Source organism: Apteryx rowi, unplaced genomic scaffold (assembly GCF_003343035.1).
Source record: "Apteryx rowi isolate R43461 unplaced genomic scaffold, aptRow1 scaffold_253, whole genome shotgun sequence".
In the NCBI taxonomy this organism is placed as follows: Eukaryota; Metazoa; Chordata; class Aves; order Apterygiformes; family Apterygidae; genus Apteryx; species Apteryx rowi.
Genome location: NW_020448897.1, coordinates 872,231 through 892,574, shown reverse-complemented (window position 1 = coordinate 892,574; position 20,344 = coordinate 872,231). Strand labels below are relative to the sequence as shown.

The 20,344-nt window shown below is 34.7% G+C and overlaps 1 protein-coding gene across 3 annotated transcripts; it reads left to right on the top strand.

Annotated features, from left to right (window-relative positions):
- Positions 1-29: 29 nt before the first annotated feature.
- Positions 30-16,902, top strand: FAM204A (family with sequence similarity 204 member A). Of its 3 annotated transcripts, none has more exons than XM_026067061.1 (8): positions 31-117; positions 684-1,033; positions 1,901-1,991; positions 2,499-2,535; positions 3,019-3,118; positions 4,885-4,974; positions 16,058-16,164; positions 16,530-16,902. In XM_026067061.1, the coding sequence occupies exons 2-8, from the start codon at positions 776-778 to the stop codon at positions 16,579-16,581; spliced, it is 735 nt and encodes a 244-aa protein (XP_025922846.1). In that variant the 5' UTR covers positions 31-117; positions 684-775; the 3' UTR covers positions 16,582-16,902. The 3 variants fall into 3 exon arrangements, with proteins under 3 accessions (XP_025922848.1, XP_025922846.1, XP_025922847.1); XM_026067062.1 differs by lacking the exon at positions 31-117 and adding an exon at positions 173-518; XM_026067063.1 differs by lacking the exons at positions 16,058-16,164; positions 16,530-16,902 and adding an exon at positions 5,158-7,257 and having other exon boundaries at positions 30-117.
- Positions 16,903-20,344: the final 3,442 nt, after the last annotated feature.

Below are 20,344 nucleotides of genomic sequence, written 5' to 3'. Positions count from 1 at the left end.
TGGTTGCCATGGTGACCAGCCAGGCCGGGCCCAAGGCAGCAAAGCTCCCGTTGATTGGCTGAGGGGCGGAGCCCAATCGGCGGGCGGCATGTTACGGTGTATCAAGATGGCGGTCAGGTAAACATGGCTGGTGGCGGAGCCAGGCGTTGGGGGTTGTCCGTGGTCGTTAGGAGGGCGTCGCGGGGGCCTCAGGCAGCGGCCGGCTCCGGTCGGGCTGCCCTCGTCTTGCTGGTTTCCCCCTTCCCCGGAGCGGACTCTTCCCTCCGTCCTTTCCTGCAGCTGGCCGGGGGCAGTGGGGCTGGCGGACTCGCCCGCCCGTGCCCGGCGGTGCCCGGGCGAGGGGAGGCAGTTGCGCTGTCCTGGGAAGCGATGGCGTGGAAGGGTTGAGTGTGCTGCCCCTGGAGAGAGACGGAAGGCGTTGCTGCCGTACCGTAGCTAAAACCGAAAGCAGCTATGAACAGTTCCGGAGTGAGAAAACTTTAAAGAACAAGGGAAAAACAAGCAAAAGCTTTTACATTGTAATAACCTTAGTCTGTTTACTTAGCTCCTCTGCCTCCCTCTTAAATACTAAGTATTAGAAACTTTTTAATGAGCTTGTCTAAAGCATGGTAGCAATTTTCTCAGGAAAAATTAAAATGTTTCTGATGATGTGTTTTATTATTTTTTAATTCTCTCTTCTACAGGCTAACTATGTTTTTATCTCAAGATGGGTAAGCACATTAATCTAGTGTCTTTGCAATGACCTGGAGTGTCCTGGTCTTATTTTGACTGGAAGATGTGGAGCGGACTGTTACCTCGAGGACTGAATGAAAGTGATGTTGACTTAAGTTCTGATGATGGAGATGCATTGGATAGTGCAATATCCTTCTCAAAGGAAGATACAAAAGAAGATATTAAAACAGTTCAGCTTTCTGAATTCCAGGAGAGTGAATCTGAAAGTATCACCATCAGTAAACCCACTTTGATATCAGTGACAGATGGAGAAAATAATTGTCAAGCATGCCCTTCTGGAGTTTCTTTAAATATGTGGAATGTGGGTAACATTACATGTCTGCAAATGTCCAAAGCGTAAATGCAGCATACTGGAAGTTGCATGTCTGATATTTAAATTAAAATAAGTTATATTGGGTAGTACGGGGTTTTTTTGTTTCTGTTTGTTGTTGTTGCGCACGGGTGATATTAAAAGCACAACACGGAAGTGTGTAGATTACTCAGTTGCACAAAGATTTCTGTTTATTGTGGAATATGGACTCTGAGCTTCTTTAGAAGCGTGGAAGACAGTTGCAAAGATTTATAGTTAAGCGCAGTAGCCACTGTACTGATGATTATGGTCTGCTAAGTAGAGGTGTGCTGTTCTGCTTTCTCTAAGGATTAGTTGCAGGGATTCAGACTCATAGTTGCTTATGCTCTTGTTGCATGTAGAGACTGAAAAGATTGGATCTGCTGAAAAACAAAGCAGCCTATCTTTTAGGCTTTTGAATCCAAATAAGAACTTGGCAAAAACTTGTCGCTCTTCTCTGTCCATATGTGTAGCCTGCTGTGCAAGGAATATACTGTCAGTCATCCTTGAATGCTAAACTGCTATCGATGCAGTAACAAGATGCTAAATACTTCAGGAGTATACAGCTAACATGACTGTATTTGGTATCATGCCCCGTTAGAAAGTAGAGACAGCTTTGAGTAGTTCTGGGATTTAGGAAGGGCTGAAAGTTAGAGAGGTCAGGTGACATAAGGATTAGAGTCAGTTACAGTCTAATGCCATCAGAGTGGGATGTACTCAATGCATAATTTTACTGTAATAGATATAGGAAAGTACCATGGATGAATGAGATATTGGGACAGCATTTCTCAGCACATTGTGATTGGAAAAAAAAAGTTTGCTTTTTCTTTCATCTTGTAGAAATTTGTGGAGCTTCAGAAGAAAAAACATGAAATGAAAACCCAAGCAAATCAGGGAAACAGAGGCCAAAAAAGAAAGCGCCACAGAAAAGGTGTTTCATTTAATTACAGAATTTATTTTCCTAAAATGGTATTAATATCAAATAAGTTGCAAATGGGACTTGCTGTTTTTTCCAAGACTTGTAGTAAAATGCCTGAGTAGATATTGTCTCACTATTAACTAGCGTTTGATTTATTTTTTTTCCTAGTTGCTTTACCAACCAAGTAATACTTTTATGTTATTTTTGAAAAGGAGATAGTGCTTCTTAAATGTTATTCAATTAATCCTTATTTATAATGGCTAATCATATTTCAATAATTCTAGAAAACAGACTTTTGTATCTTCTAATTAGAATTTCTTCTTCATGGATATTGTGTAGGAGGTTCTTCATGTGAAAAGCCTTACAGCTGAGTGGTTTAGATCCACATAATCACTGGCAAATAAATCCTAGTATGTCAATCTTGCAAAGGAAATGTGACCAATTAGAATTCTGTTAACTTCATTGGATGCTGTAGGGTATTGCTGTGTAACATGGGTTTTTGTTTTTGTTGTTTTCCAGAAAAACTGAAAAAGAACAATAAAGAAGTGACTGAGAGGTATAAACAGGTCAATGTGATTATCTGAGGTCTATTTTTAATATTAGGCAAAATTAGCCATGCACGTGGCCAACATTTTTACCCAGTCATAGCTATGAACATCATGTGAAATTTCTGCTGAAGTTGTTCAGTAGCAGGCAAGCTGAATTTGATTCCAGTGATTGCTTGATGAAGTTTATTGCTTGATTTTTTTTTTCTTTTTTTTAAACAGAACACATGTATTGTTAATTTATATTTAATATGGACTTAATGTTACTTTTGGTGATTTGGTGCATGTCATTACATACAAGCTTGATTTCAAGATTGTGGCATAACATACATAGAGGAAAAGAAATAATTAATTTCATTTCCATTAAAAAAAAAAAAAGGGTGGAAAAGGTGTGTCTGCCAAATGGAAAAATCTTTCTTTTAGTGTTGAAGAGAATATTACAAGCAGTGGAAAGCAAACTGGTTATAATAATCTTGTTTTTGTTTTTTTGGTAGTCAACAGTTGGCAAATGAAGACCAATGGAAAGAGCTTACACAATACTTTGGAATCAATGACAGATTTGAATCACTTGTGAATAGAAGGGCTCCACAAAAGGTGATTGTTGATATAAAACCAATGTCAGCTTGTACTCGTAATAAAAGAAGTCAGCCTTAACTGAAATAGGAATAAATCTGAGACCGTTTGAAAGTGTGTAAGTGATTACATCACCCTGAGGATTAATATGCATGATATGTGTGATTATTTCCTTTCTATTTTTTATTGTATCATCGTGAGAAACAAAATACTTCTTTGCATGTTTAACTACAGTGACTTTTTTTTTAAGTTGTTTTAAGTTTAAAATGCATCAACTAATTCCTTGGCCAAATCTACCATATGGCTTTATTGGACACAATCTGTTCATAAATGCTATTATTGTACAGCTAGTCATAGTCTAAGAAAACTGCAGCCCCACAAGATGGACAAGTTAAACTTGTTATTCAGGGAGTTCTTCATAACATTGTTTGTTCTGTAACTTTTCCGGTGGAGGCCTGTGTAAGTTTTGTGATGTCAAATGTTTATCAAATGTTTAGTTAGCATCATTTTCCTTATAAATTTTCTGTGTGTTTTTTTTTGTTTGTTTTTTGGGGGTTTTTTTGCCTGAAGTAAATTTCTATATGCAAATCATGAACACTGACCACTTCTGAGTTCTTCCTTTTGGTGGAAATTCAGTTTTCATTAAACTACTCAGGATAGGTCTGGAATAAGGCCCAGAGTATTAGAATGCGGATGCTTTCCACCTAAGATAAGAGATTGTGTTGCTGGCTGTGTGTGTGTTTGTGTGTGTGATCTCATTTCAGGAAAAGACATCTAACAGAATTGGCTATCACTGCAGCTTCAAATTCTTCTTCTTTTTTTTTAAGAAAGACTTCCACCTGAGTAATTATCCTTCAAATACTGCACTTTTTCTTTTGATTATTTTGCCTGTTTCTTGCTTTTCTATTTTTAACAGAAATATATGCTACGGAACTGTCAGATATACTTTTCTTTGGTATCACTAATATTTAAATCCAGTGAAGCTGTAAAGTCTCTCTTCTTTTTAATGAGAGAATAAGGTTTTTTTTGTGAAATTCTAAAGTCAGTGTCACTTACAATACTACTGCTAGCCTTCTATATTCCTTCAGAAACTTCCAATTATGAAAGTTTAATTAAATATTAATATTAATGTTTAATATATTAAATCCATTAAATATTAATTTGCCATTTATTGTTGCATTACTTGTAAGTTTTATCTCTAAACAAGTTAGAAGTTATGTTGATCATAAAGGTTAGTTCCTTGTTTTCAGAGGTTAAAAAAATCTGAAGCATTTTCATTGTTTTACATAGGACTGCTAAAATCTTGAATTTTTTAGTACAATGGAGTGGCACCATGCCGGATTTCAGTTTTTGGATGAAGATAAGATCTTAGAACTGTGATGATACAGTGGTAATTGCCATTCTTCATGTTACCTGACACCCATTTCACATTTTGTTTAGAAAGCTCCAGGGATGGAAGAGAGAAGCCAGATCTTCAGATGAAATTTTATTGTGACAGGCATAAACTAGTCCGTGTAATTTTTTTAACCTACAGTATTATTGCACACATAAGGTGGAACTAATGCAATGATTTGTGCTCAGTCAGTCTTTGAGTGAATTCTTAATTATACTGCCCATTGCAATACATAGACGAAATGATTTGTTTTACATAGGAATGACAGGTTTATGGAATATCCTAAAATGAAGAATTTTATGAAAGAAATATTATTTAAAAATAAGATATTCACTTTAGAAGTATTATTTCTTGTTCATATGTCCTAAAAACTTTTGCTTTTTTTTCTTTCTAGTCTGGCCTTGAACTTAGCATAGAGAAGTCTGTGGCTGAAGGTGATATTGATAAAGCTGAGGAGCTGAGTGATAGATTAGCCATTCGTGAGGTAAGTATCCTGTTAACAAAAGCTCTTAAAAAACATTTAGTTCTGTACATCGGTGCAAAAAAAAAATCATAACTAAAATAGCACTGAAGACTGCTTGGGGCTTCATTTCTATTTCCTAAGTCAGTCTTCTGTCAGTAATTGAAGGACTTTACTACTGATCTAGTATTGCTTTGACAATTACAGCTATATATAAAAATTGAAGAATACAACTGTGAACAACCCCGAGTAGCCTTACTTTAAAGCTTTTGACTCCACCACTTGGACCGTAACTAGCCATCTGTATTGAGCTTTTGGATTTTTCTGCACATCATGAACCAAAAAATGGGTGGGCAGGATGTTCCTTTCCTGTCAGTGCCCTGTGCCTCAGACTGTTCTCTGCGTTCCCTCTCTGAAAAGTCTGTGGCTTGAGAAGCCTGTAGGAAGGCAGGGATCTAGCAAGTTCATGTCAAGACATCTTGATATAGCCTTAGAGTGATATTTATAGAATGAATGGATATTTCTTTTGCTCTGGAAAAATTTGACATTTTTAGGTTAAATACAAAACTCCAAATAAGTCCAGGTGGAAAACTCGACGTTTTCATGAGGCTGTCTTGTTAGCTGGTACATCTGAGTAATTTTGTGAAGGTTATGTGGCTTTTGCTGCAAAAGTTGGATCGTTTAAACTTTATGTAGTGCTGAGCAAACACTTAAACTGGTAAGGAATCTATCAGATGCTTCTGTGAGTTGAGATTTGTTATGAGAAATACAGTTTGTTTGGTGCGTATATGGTAGGTAGTGGCAGCAGTAGTATGTCATTGAAATCCATGTGGGCTGTTGAGCCCCCTTCTGTTTGTGCAGACAGGGAAAATGTAAATAAACAAAACCAAGATGAAAAGAATGGCTAGAACAGTTTTGAATCCAGATAAGTTTAAAAAAAAAAAAAAAAAGCATGGGTGTATTATGCTAGAAGGCTAGGTGAGTGGAGAAGCTGTCCTCTTAAGTTATCTTAATTACTTAATTTCTACATGGTTTTTGCTTTGTCATCTATCTTCCGTGTTTTTGCATTTTCACAGAGATAATTGGGATTTTTTATATCTGCTGTGTATACCAATAAAATTGAAAGGTATTAAAAAAGCATTAAAAAGGGAAATAAAAAGTCTGAGTACTTCTCACTTTGATGCAAATATAAAAAATGTTTAGGTACAGTATTTCAAGCAAAGCTGTAATTGATTTAATGTAAAATTACAGATTTAAATCTGGTTTAATGCACTATAATATACTATTATGATTGCTTTAAAAACAAATGGCTTTTGAAACAGGAAATACAGTTCTTAAGGTTCTGTAAATATTTTATGTAAAGCTAGCTGTTCCTCAGGGGTGTTCTTACACATTCATTAGAAACGCACACATCTAATCACTCAGGGTAGTTTCTAATTACTGGACTCTATCTGCCTTTTCATTGGTAATTACAAAACCTCATTCCACATAAATGACAGTTCATGACCGAAAGTAATAGAAATAAAGGGTGATGTGCCCTTTAAGTCTGACTCGCTTCTCACAGTGATACTGTTATATTACCTTTTGTGTATAGACTATTAAAAGATTCTTACTACTGTATTCTCCTTCACAAATGGATCACACCATCTATTCTGAAGTGGTTAGAGTATCATAATCAATAAAACATACTGAGGTTCCGGTGCAAATTGTTTGACAATAAAACAAATTAATGTAAGAAGTTCTAAGGTTTTGTAATATTTATGATAAACTACTATCTGATTTCAGTAGCCATGGAATTGTACAATATCTAGCATATCGCAGGTGCTACAGCAATATATTATTATTTGTGAAACATTAGCTCCAAATTGTTGACTTTCAAATATTAACATGTTGTAATTCTGAAAACAAAATGCTTGGAACGTTATTAGTATTCACAGCCTTGACTTGGTTTTGGTTAAGTGGGTTTATCTGAATAAATAGTATGTTGAGAGAAGAAAAACTCAAATGACTCTGGCTTGATCTCATGAGGAGTTCTGTGAGCGCAGAATCTCGGTGAATTCACTGGGGCTCCACTATTGTGAAGATGTGCAACATAACCCACTGCAAAATTGGTTTTTCTTTGTCGTCTTAAAGAGTCTGTATTTTTAAATGGATCTTTTAAAGTCCTTCTATTCTAAGGAAAACCTTACAGTGACTAATTCTGATTCAGTGAAGAGCTGTAGAAAAGGATGCAATTGTGGGAGAGGCTGTTTCAAAACAGCATTGTTTGTACATAAGTACAATTAATAAAATGCTGTCTTCACATTGTATAGTATTGATTAAAACATGACCTTTCTTCTCTTTCTGCAATGTAAAGAAATGTGACTTTTCATTTTATATAATACTTGGAAATAAATTAATTACTTTCTGGAGCATGTGATTTCGTTGTGTCCCTTTCACCTCCGAGTGCCCCAACATCAGACATGGAACTGCACTATGACTGCATTGAAATATAATGCTTATGAAGTCCTGAATTGTTATTTTTTTATCTGGACCTCATCTTTCTATGTATATTTTCATTTTTCTTGAGCAATGTTGCAGGGTTATGGAGGCTATGAGAAATAAGCTGCCTTCTGTTTGGGGTACAGCCCCATTGCTGCCATGTGAAACATGTTCAGTGGGTAGGTGTTCTTTTTTTAAAATCAGGTGTATGGGTTTTTAATCGGCACCATTTTCTTTTGCAAGAAGCAGTGACTGGAACCTGCTGATAAAGCTTTTGCTTTGAGGCACAGATCCCAGAGTTCTTAAAGCCGTTTCCTGCTTTAATAAGTGAAACTAATTTTTGATGTATAACACTTATAAGCCTGTGAAACTGATAGGGCAGCTTCAGTATTTAGAAAAATGAAGCCAAAAATAAACAGATGACTGAGAATAGGCAGTAAAACGTGTCCTAAAAAGCAAAGGAATGCCAAAATGATGCTGTCAATGTGCTATCATTATGATACAGTGAGAGGGTGTTTCTTTTAAATCAGATTCCCTTAAAATCGGTGATGATTTAGGCAATATGCGTAATCTAGCAGCTGTGAGTGGATTACTGACATTTACATCCTTAAAACTTAAGTGATACTACTTCAAGATTTTGTGTGTTTTGGTTTCCATGTGGCACTTGTTGCAGATTCTTTTAAGGAATATGTTGTTATTGTATTACTGTAAATGAGGGTTTGGGGTATATACTATTTGTTAAATTCTTTCAGGAATATGTACTAATACAGCTTAAATCTTTTTTTTATTCTCATAGCATTCTTGGTTTTAGATTGAAAGTTAGAAGTTATAACAAGCAAAATAAAGTTCTCTATGGAGACGTTTTAGTACTGCGTCTAAATTAAAGGCCATTTAGACATTTCTAAAATAAATGTGACATAGTCTAAACTTTTGTCTAATGTGAACTTCTAATTGTACAGTGTAAATGTTTCTCTTGATCCAGGCTAGCAGGTATATTGTAACAGATGTACATTGAGACATGTTCAGAAGATGATATATTTTCTGTCTTCAAGTTAGGAGCATCAGAGGTCACACTGAGAACAACAAAGCATGAAGGAATAGAAATATGTGTGTCTTTCCTAGTTTGAAAGACAGTTGGGCATTAGTTGGAGAAGCTAATGCTGAATTTTGAAATTGGGTTTGCAAAGATTACGGGACTTCACAGATCTGCTCATTCCCCTGGGTTGACTAGACTTCTGATGATCCTTGGATACTTTGTGTGAGGCTCTGTATTTGCCAGTGACTGCATGTGTGGATTTATAGGTGGCTCTTGAGATTGTGGTTATAAACGTATTGTCCCATTCTTGGCAGTTAAATTGCTATTAAAAATGATTTGCCTGTGTGCGATGATATTCAGTCTAATCTTTTTGCAAATCTCACTACTACGCCTTGTCTCCTGTTGCCATCCTAGCTTGGGGACTAGAAAAGTTATTGCAGTTAGTTTGGGAATTGTCAGGCTGGCAGATCTCTCTGTAGAATCCTTGGCCATACCCACAACATGTCCTCTTGTGGGGTGCTTTACTTCACTAAGGAGTTCTAATGGTCCTGAAATTCTTGATTGTATTATTTATATATGAGTGAAATTCTTCCTGAGAGATTATGGGCATGTCTGCATTATATTGTACAGAATAATTTACTCCATGAATAACTCTGCTTTTTCAGCCAGACTGCTTCTAGAACTCTGTCTAGCTTGATGATTTCTGTGCTGTGGCGCAGTTTGCGTATACAATCAACATGGTTACATGTGATTAAAATTTTTGTTGAGCATCAGCATAATTCAGATGGGTTGTACTCATTAACTTCCAGCCAACAATGTGCTTAAAAACCCATAGTGAACTGAAGATCATTTCTGTAATAAATAACCACAACATAGTGGCTATTGTGAAGTATAGAAAGGAATACCTAAAGCTATAGTGTCAATACTGTATATCTAACGATAACTTGTTTAACTTGAGAGATGTCAAGCCAAGTGTTAACATACATATCCAAGCAGTCCTGAACCTTTTAGAATGAATGTTGTTGAGAGAATGATTTTTATGTAGACATTTAACTGGCACTTAAAATGTAGACACTTAAAAATGGTTTTCTTGGTGATATTCTAAGGTAGGCTAATCAAGCTTTTAGGGATAGTGTGTACTTGGATATGTAGGTGGCAACTGACACTTGCAATTCAGTCAATTTTTCTAAATTTTCAAAAACTTTTTTGGAATAGTATCTTGAAATGCTGTTTCATGGTCTTACTGTATTTATGGGAATCTTCCTAGTTGTTGTGTGGTGGTGGGTTTTTTTGGGGGGTGGGGAAGGGGACACTGAATCTTGGAAAGTTAGAACACTATGTTGACTGTGCATAGCAGGAAGTGTGTATCCTTTTGAGTAAGGATGATACCCTGAGGTACCAATAACTTTGTTTTGCAGTCAATCAATTTTGATTTGCAAGAAGTCTTCATAAAGTTCTTTTTTTAAATGATTTAGTTTAACTAGCCAACAGTCGTAGTTTTCTCCACCCCCCCCCAATATATAAACTAAAAATGATTTCCAGGCTTTTTTCTGGAGGAAAAAAAAATTTTTTTCTTAATGCTTTTGTACTCAAATCACTCTGCTGTGTCTCTGGAAGCAGAATGCTGATTTCTGTGTGGCTCTGCTGTTCTGAGAACTGATTTGGTTTGACTGCAAACTTTGCATTTTGCTCATGATTTTTGTTACTGCTTGGTAGTTAGGTGCCACATTGTCTAAGAGTGTATTAGCCTGAGGACTGTAACTTGAACACAATAAAATCTTGACCATTTTAGATTTACCTGTCAAAAGAAACTTTTAAAATATTTTGTAATTTAGTATGCTAAATTACTGAACTAGTTATCAGTCTTTAAATAGCTGGGCTTTCTGACAGCAATATTCTAAAGTGCTTAGCTTTTAGTGGCTTCTGGCATTTTGGTGAAAGACTTAAAAAGCTGTAACTTACAAGGAACTATGGTATTGTAATCAAGTTTAAATTAAAGACCTGTATTATAATCAACCAAATTAATTAGCTCTTCCCTGAGGTATCATTCCCATGCTACAGCAATCAGTCTTGCTGTTGTCTTCAAAATTTGTGTTGCATCAGTTTTGACCACTTCCCGATGATCAAATTAGCAATCACTCTTTGTAAGTAAATTCTAGTCAGATAACTTAGAATGGGAAGTACATGAGCAGAGCTCTCTGTCATAACCATTGAGAACCATTCCATAAGCTGTTGTTTTCCTTTTAAAAATCTAGGTAGGATATGATTGATCACCAGGTCATACATGCATTGCTGTTAAAAATATGCAGGTTATGATGTTTGGTGAATTGGCTGCCCTTCTAGCTGCATAATAAGTTTCACTTACAAATTCTGTGCAACATTCAGAATTCATCATAATGCTTTTAGGTACCTGAAGAGATTGATGTAGTTTTATACAGAATATAACCAAGCACCAATTAACTTGGAACTCTCCTGCCAATTGAAGGACCTGTTCTGTTTTTTTGGGGGGTTGGGCTTTTTTAAAGGAAAAAAAAATCTATGATGGATTTTCTTTCTAATAGTTAGTAGAGGTGCTTCCAAATATCTCTCCTCATTGAGGTTGTTTTCTTTTAACCTTTGGAACATGGCAGGGTTATCACCTAGAATTACATTCTTATGCTCCCTTAATTATGTACATTTTTTCCTTAACAAACCTTAAAAAAAGATTTCAGATGTTACAAATCTAATTAAAGAGACAGACAAAGCACAGTTTATACTGTAGATTTTTTCTGCAGTTCAATTAATCAGCATGTTTTCTCTTTTAATTAAAACCATTTTAGTAAATTAAAGCCCACAGCAAAACACATATATAATTTGTTTGTAATTAGCTCTTAATTGGTGGTAGTTGAAGCTTAGCACCCTTGGTTTCTTTCTTCATGATTGCCATTTTATTAGCAGCCAGTCATTAATTAATCTTTTTTTCTAATTAGCTTATAAAACTGTTGATGGCACATTATTGTAAATGTGATTTTAAGTTCAAAGCTTGTTAATAAGCTTTCTTACTTAGAAGAACAGAGATAAAGAAATTGCTGAAAACAGTACTACAGTTTTTTTTTAAACTGCCTTTCTTAAAAGGCAGCTGTGTAAAGCATCTAACAGCTTATAGTTAATTTTTTTAATGCTGTGTTTTCTCATGAATGGAAGGAGTTGCTTGCATTTAAATGTTTAAATCTAGAGAAAAGCTTAATTATTAGAACATTCTTCTGTCCTTGCTCCATTACTGTGTCATCTAAATATAATTTGATGTTGTAATACACAGCATAAAAATACAACAAAGGTATTACAAACTATTTTACAGTGGAAGTTGAGCACATCATTGAAAGGGGACAATTTTCACTGCAAAATCCACTCAGTATTCTTGTTTGCTTTATATATTTTATATACGTCAGCAATGGATAACATTCCATAACATAAAAGGAGAAAATCATTGCTAAAGGCAAGCCTGAAATAACTAGATTCATACTTGATGAGAAACTGTAACACTGTATTATAAGGCTGCTTGGCTTCTCTGGTGTGACCATAGGATATTTCAGGACCTGTTTGAATATAGATTTTTTTTTTTTTTGAGCTTCTGTGGGTTTAGCATTTTGTATGTCACACCTAAATATTTCTGGAGCAAGTCTTGAATCTGTTGTCCCATTATTCGTATCATCGATGTTTGTATTATACAATGTGATTTCAATTTAATGAAAAGTCTTCTTGTTTTATAATTTTTGAAGTTAAATATGCCAAGATTTTCAGGTTTTCTCAGAGTTGCAATAGATTCTGTTGCAACTTAATAAAATGTTCACTCTTCTGCTTAAACTTTACATACTATTTCAACTTCAGCCATTTCTTCACTTGTTTTGAAAGTGTTTTATGATGCTGTGCAAGAAACGCTAGAAAGGGATAGCTGACAAGGAAAAAAATTAAAAATTGGATAAAAAGTAAATGAATAATGTCATATTACTAAAAAGATGAGAGGCTAATTTGTGCCGACTTTTTGCTAATTTTGTTCAAGCCTCAAAATGAGGAGCTGTCACCCGTTCTGTGTAGCGCTGATGACAGTGCCAATGATCCATGAAATAAGCTGCCGCTGGCTTTGTTCTGATAAGAATGAACAAATCTGCACAATGTACGGCTCCCAGAATCTCATTTTCATACTTGCATGCAGGCTAAAAGAAATAAGCTGTTTGCAGGCTTGATTAATCAGACATTTGAGGGTTTTTTGTCTCTTTGATCTCTTTCGTCTCCTAGGTAACTTGCTTGACATTAATGTTGAGCTTGAGTAAAGACAATCAGGAATTGTAGACCAAACTGATATAAAAATTAAAGACCTTAACACTTTAAGTATTCCAGTAATGGTTCCGCTTTACTTCAGAAAACATCTGTTTTCATTTAATTAAAGAACAAAAGAGTGGCATAAGTATTTTTCATAGAGACCTGTTATTCCATAAAAAGTTAAAGTATGATAATTGGTATTTTTAAATTAAATGCCTTGACTGTTCATAAAGAAAAAAAGCATTTGGAAATTTGTTACATGGTAACAATTTCAGATGAGAAATTTTATGAAAAATAATGGATAAGAAATTTTCATTTATGTTACATTAACATCTATAGTAGGATATTTGACATGATTATTGGTGAATTTCAAAATAGAAAGGTTTTTGCCCTGTAGAAACTTTTTTTTTAAGTTTGTCTTAAAAAATATATGTGCTGTGTTACAAGGATGAACCATTATATCAGTTTTACTGCCCAATATGGTTTACACACCTTAAACCTGTAAAATTGAAAGGAATTAAAAAAAAAAAATGTCGCAGTGCGTTTGCTTGAGGTTATGCAGACGCTTTTACAAATCTTCCAAGTGGCTGTAAAGATGAATGCCTCAAGGGTCTAGCCAGGGCCCTGCTTTTCCAACCAGCTAAAGCCCTTATCTTAAATCCAAGCAAAGTACCATTAATCTTTTTGAAAGACCTTTTATGGCTTTTAATATATCCCAAATTAGAACATTTTACACCCTTGGTTCCTGAAATATGGTGATAAAAAGCCTTTAGAGCTTAATTTTCCTTACTGCGTGCTCTGACCAATTTGCAGTTCTTTGTGATAATGTTTAGACACCTTAATTAAAATGCAGCAAAATATTGGCTGTTCTATGTGGAAAATGCTGATACTTTGACTACACAAGAAATTGTTGTATATATTTTTATTCATGTGCTCTTACTTCTTTTAACATTGTATTTTATTGAGTTATCTGATGACCTGAAATTTTTTTTTTTAATGAAAAACCCATTGACCAAGCTTTTAGGGATTTCTTTTGGGAGGGGAAGTGAAGATGTATGTCTTGGTGTGGGAGTGGAAGATGTTTAATCTGACTAAAATTTTTTTGTGTGTTTATATGTGACATATTTGTTTTCATGTCTTGCAAATGTGTCTCTATGTAACCTAGAAATGATAACATTAGTGCTGCAGAATGTGTCTCCTTTTCCTTCCACATTTACTACAGAGGATCTTATTATCCCATTTTTTCCATACCTTTCAAAGATGGAAGAATTCATTCTGCCTTCCAAGAAATACAAATCAAAAGGTTTTTTTTCCTCAGTGCTTGTATAGACCTCAGTTGTATGTAATTGTATGTGTATAAATGTTTAATAGGACCACTAGAATATATTTTAAGGAGATAAAGTTATTCCTCACATGGTAAGAGTAAATTTTTGAGTATATTAGGAGATAAAATGCAATTCGGAAATAATGTTTAAAGGCATAGCTCTGCTGATTGAGTACACTGTCCAGTCATCAAATTGCTCTATTTTTGACTAATAAGTAATCCACTCTTAATAAGTAATTATTTTTTAATATTTTAGTTGAGCTTTCTGAAGCATTTTTATAGTGCAAGCATATCACAACTAGTAGCTGCACTTAAGTTAGTCAAAGAGTACCAGAGTATAGCATTCTCTTATTTACATTGTCACTTAATATTTAGGATTTGGCAGTTCAGACATCAGTTGTGAATTACTAATTACATAAAATGTTGTTCCCATTCAGGAAAAATATATAACTAATGATATCAAAGTTTTGAAATGTCTGATCACATGATCTAGTTTGTACATCAAGATAATTCCATAGATACATATTTATGACCCCCAAATACATGCAAAAGCTAGATGAAATAATTGTTTAGCTTTAGTCATTTTACACAATTCCTTTAAAAATATTATGTGTACTTTTTAACTGTTTGTTGCCACAGTGCTTAGGGCCTCAAAGCACAAACTGATATTGTGCTTAATGCTCTACATGCAAGCAGACTCACAAAGCCTTCTGCAAAATGGTTACTTCCTTGAATCGTAAGTGAATGAAAGCATCGAAGGGAGAAGAGCTTGGAGTGATCAGCAAGACAGCTGCTTCCCCTGTCCTTCATCTTAAACTAGTAATCAGGGTTTCAACCTACAGCTTCTCTAGGAGGAGAGTTCTAAGTATAGTTGTTGAATGTATGCCAGTACATCTATACCTCAAAATGCATTCTTGAGTTGAGTCTCATCTTATTTGGATGAAACATCTTTCAGAGTAAATATAGATGTATAGATGCAGCAGATTGAAATGGATTACTATGAAGCATAGAATTTTTACCAAAATTTTGAAGAGTCTTCTATCATTTGGTCTTCCATGCCTCTGTTGATTCTCTAAAGACTGTTTAGGAAACTTAGAAATATGGTAGCTGACTTCAGTAGGCTTTGAACTAGGTGGAAAGAAAACCTTTTTTGCCAGCATAACAGCTCATAGCAGTTTTGCTGAAATGAATTGCTTTTTTTTGGTCTTGGAGGAAGGCAGTAACTTTTGAGATCAAATTCTTCAATAATTCATAATTTAGTTGCAAATAATGTTAAGTAATGACAGCAATCATAGTGTGTAACTAAAATGAACAATAAGTTACAAATGTTAACTGAAGAAAATAATTTGGTCATAGTTCACAGTACCATCTTCCCTCTTGCTTTTCTTCCTCTTGACATACACTAATGTGAATTTAATTCTCATGGTGTGAATAAGTTTATGAAAGTAAAGTGGTATTCACCTAAAGTCTATTAAGGTCTTGTGTGATAATATGCGTGCTTTTCAAACTAATAATCTAAAATCTGGTAATGTGAAGACTAAACACCAAATGGACTCTAAGGACACTGCTTCGTTAAAACATGACTACAGGAACTATTGGAAAATTTGTGGTAGTAGCCTGACACTATCATTTTAAAACAACTGAGGTTGCAGACTGTTTCTAATAATAGATGTAAAGGAAGGAAGTGGAGAGGCACAGCTATTGTCATTTGCTTTTAGCTGTTCTTTTAAATGGAAAGAATTGGTGTGAAAAAGATTGCCTGCTCAGAATCCCACTCCTTGGTATATCTCTTGAGACATTCTTGCCCATCCAGTCTTATAGTATAGCATCAACCTAATAGTTGAAAGATGCTAAAATATCTGATGGCTTTTGAGAATCAATATTAGACCAATTCATTTGTGGGGCTTATGTTTCATATGAGCAGTTTACTTCAATTTGATTTTTTTTTCCTTCTTTTTACCTCTTAGCTTGGAGTGAAAATTGCCAGAGCTGCTGCTTGCCGCAACTTTGTAAAAGCTAAGCAAGAAGCAGAGGCTGCCCAAGAAGCTCGAAAGAAAAAGAGGCTTGCTTGGGGGTAAGTCATTTTGAGTATGGAATTAAACATTTGTGGTTTCATTGGCACTAAATGTATACGATGCAATTTCAGTTGCTGTTTCCTTAGTTGAAATAGGCTTGTACTAATCTTATTTGCTAGTTTAACCATGGATTTCTTGTTGTGATTTGTTTTGTTGAGACTAAATAGGAAGGCTTTACCAGAATTAATGTGTTGGTCATGTTTACATCTGCCTTGTCTTTTAAAAAGACAATCTCTGTTAAAAAGAAGCTTTGATTTATTTATTTATTTATTTATTTATTGTCATTACTGCTAAGTATGGTATGCTTGAATACTTGAAGCATATATGTTCATGATTCCTAATCTGTTTTTGTTCTCCATTTCAGATTTGAAGCTAAGAAAAGGTGGGAAACAAAAAGCAACATGGGATACATGTAACTCATGTTGTTTTCCTCAGGAGTCATATGCCTGTTTTTATCTGAAGAATCTTTGTGGGTGACTTTTTCTTAAATCCAAACCAAAAAACAATGCTACTATTAAAAAAGCATGAAATTCATTGTTTCTTTTAATGCTGTTAGACTATTTTGTTTCAAGTCTCTATTGCAAAGTAGCAAAAATAATATATATAACAGTCTTGACATTTAGATAGCCTTGTTCTCCAAAATATGAAAATCTAGGATAAAGCATTGTAGGTAATACCAGTTTGGAGTCTGATAGAGAATTCTGTAAAGCTGTAATAAAATATTTGATCCAAATGTGTTCTTCTGTGTCGGGGTGTAATTATAATTGTGGTATGTGGGTATAGGGAGAGGGATAAGTTGTCCCTTTATGTGTTTTGTATTAAGTTGTACAGACTTACTGCAGTAATTACTTTTTTTCTGCATTGAAAACAGTGCTCAGGGTTTCTTTTTTTCTTTTTTCTTTTTTTTTTAAGGGAGTGGAGGGGGCAGCAAACCCACCCTGTCTGTTTAAAACTACAATTATTTCTGTGTATGGCTTTATTGCTTAGTAAACAGGGTAAAAAAAAAGGTTGAAAAAGTCCATCTTCCCTCTCTTGGTAGGATCTGGTACTATTCATCATGTCCTGGTGCCTTGGTCTTCAAAATGCTTTAAACTTCTGTTTTGCTTTTCTTTGCAAGAACTCCAATTTTGAAGTTCCAGTGTCTTTGAGCAGATAAAGTGTAGAAATGCATGTCTCAATATCTAAAATCTGTTATATTGTGCAGTTAACTTACTGCACCCAAGAAAAAGAATGCATATTTCTATTCCAAGTCAAATATTTTACAGATCAATTATGATTTGAATGTTTGTTATCATCAATTCTTGTTACTTACAATGTTTCCTCAAAATTTTTCAGTGAAAAGTAAGGACACATTCAAAACTAATAATTCTTTTCCCTGAAGGTCTTGCATGTATGTTTAGTCACCACAATGCCTGAAATGAATTGGTAATGTAAATGTCAGTTGTTGTTAACCAAGATTAATATGTTTCGGGCCAAAGGTATGGTATTAGTGTAATGGTGATTTACTATTTAAGTACTTGAGGCTAAAACAACTTGCCAACAAATAGCAATTTGAAGTTTTACAGCACCAATTCAGAGAGTTTAGGTTTGCAGTCTAACATGGAATAGTGCATTTTTGTTCATTAGCCCTCAGGAAGTTTTATTCTTTTTCTTTTTTAGCAAAACATCGTATTTCTTTCACAAAGATGAGAGTTTGCAGTATGGTAATCTGCAGTTAGCTGTAATTAGTCAGGATGACAGTTAAATACAATTGCCAGGACTGTAAATCGGTGGCTAAACAGGTTTCTGCAGTAGAACATCATAAATCTTTTTTTTAAATAGATTGGCTTTAGAAACTTTGTGTAGGGAAGCAAATGGCATCTCTTTGAAATGTGTTTATAGAGGTAGGTTGCGTTTTTACTTCTTGTAAACAAAAAGTGGATTGCACTATGCAACTTCATCTAGATCCTTCTTATGTGCAGTAGCGCCTCATTTTAGTTTAATTGGTTAGCGAAAGCAATTCCTTTAAGATACCAATAAAACAGTTCCAAAGGCAGTAGATTTGTGCAAAATGTTCTTGTCCAAAACTTTACAGGAACTCAGACACTCAGTACCATGTGTTTTTTTGGGTGGGTGTGTTGTTTTTTTTTGGGGGGGGGGGTTGTTTTTTTTTAAGCACATGGTATATGTTAGATGCAGTTGACCTTTCTGCTTGTAATATACAGCAAAAAAAGCAAAATGATGCTGATAATTTTGTGCTGAAAACGTCAGCAATATTCCATTACTTACAGGTAGCTTGTATTTGACAAAAGTATTACAGATTTTCTCTTAACAGTTACTAGTCAAATGAAAATTTTCATCTAATAAGGATCAGTGCTGTTTGATATAGAATGTGTGTTACAAAAGTAACCCAAACCCTCAAAAACCTGCCACTGTCTGAGAACTTGCTTTTTTATATTCACTTCAACAGTGCGTACCCACATGTAATACTTCTCACTTTCACTTAAAATAACTACTTAGTTTTATGTTAGGCCATTAATAATGTAATTATTTAGGAAATACATAAAACATTTGCTTTGGGTTACTTGTGTGATGAATTAAAAATTATCACATTTTAAGTATTTTGGTGTACCTGAAGTCTTCACTTAAAATGTCTGTTAATTCCCAGAGTTATACCATGTTCAAAAAACTATTAAAATCTAATTAACAGGGAAAATACAAAAAGCTTAATACAGCCACATAGTGATCTGAATATATAGAGACAGCTTACACACAGCTGGCATTTATAAACATCCTCCTAAATTACTGATTTGATTTGTACATGTTTTACATTGCTGCCATTTTTATAGCATAGTTGTGCTCTGAATTTTGGCCAAACAAGCAGAACTACCTTGTAAGCTGTTAAACTTAGATTTTTTTTTATTTTAATTTTATTTATTTTAGCTGATGCTTGTCCAAATGCTTGTTTTGAATGAGCACAACCTCTTTCTAATCAGCCTGACTAAATTTGAATTGTAAAAAGCAATTGTTCTAGTAAATGAGAAGTTTCAACCCTGTCTCTTGGTCTGGCTGAAGTTAAGAATTTAGAGGAGTATAGTTATTAATTTCAGTGCAACTCTTTTGTGTACACAAGGTAAATATTTATTGGTATATATTTGGTATCTTGGATTGGGCCAATAGTTACAAAGGCAGCTCTTCCTTGCCTAAGTTCCTTCCTGCACTCAGAAACCTTGAGAAACTTAAATCTGTGCATTAGTTTTGCCCCAATTTTTTTTTTCTCCACCACAGTTTCATATTTCTTCAAACTACAGTCATGATATTCTCTTAGCTACCCTGAATAGCTGTTTGAAAAAGTGTTGGTAGCTTCCTAAGTGCAGTTGTCCAGAGTAAAGAACAAATCTAATTTTGAAAATGGAAATGTCCTCTCACAAATTATCCATTGTTCTTTGAACTAGGGTTGTGTCTTAAGCTACCTGGCTTGATCATAGCTGAGTTACGTGCGTAACTTTGCCAGCAAGGCCTCTTGGCTAAGTTTATTAGCTTAGGCACTTTAACCTAGTGAGATGGTTAAATTGCTTTTGGTTTTACAGTAGACTTGGTGGATGACAACTTACAGCTCTCCACGCTGTTTCACTGAGCAGTATAGATGTTCTTTTACTTTGGTATAAGCTTCTCACCCACATAGATGTCATACTCTTTCATTTCTACCCCATCTGGAGATAGTCCAGACTGTTCTTGCAAATCTATTGTGTTCTCGGGCCTAAAAATCTAAGAAAAAAATTGTTTATAAACTCCCATGATAAAATACACCCGGTTTAAAGTTTGACAACAGCATACTAATACAATTACCAGTATTTCAAAATACCACATTCCTGAGCTCCTAAACCAAAGAGTGGCTGCAGGGACAGTTTGACAGATAAAAACATATATATAGTTGTTAGAGTTTTAATAGTTTTTTGCCTGCAACCATAATCTGTATCATTATTTTTTAGTTTAATTCTGTTGGACAAGTTTCAAAGATAAATATGGTGTGTAATAAGCCTTTGCAACCTCTAATTTGTGAAGGAGTGTCTGTCCAGTTAATACTTGTTCATTGAAGCAAGAGGTTTTGAAATAGCTAAAGTACGAACTGTAATTACTGATGTCTGTTTCCTATTCACCTATGGGTTTTGGCATTTGATCAAAAAAATTTAATGTATT

What these genes read in the sequence shown, in the direction of transcription:
- FAM204A (XM_026067061.1), top strand. Translation starts at nt 776, where the DNA reads ATGTGGAGCGGACTGTTACCTCGAGGACTGAATGAAAGTGATGTTGAC. An exon ending in ATAGATTAGCCATTCGTGAG is followed by an intron (nt 4,975 to 16,057) that starts GTAAGTATCCTG and finishes TTTACCTCTTAG; the next exon opens with CTTGGAGTGAAAATTGCCAG. An exon ending in AAAAAGAGGCTTGCTTGGGG is followed by an intron (nt 16,165 to 16,529) that starts GTAAGTCATTTT and finishes TCTCCATTTCAG; the next exon opens with ATTTGAAGCTAAGAAAAGGT.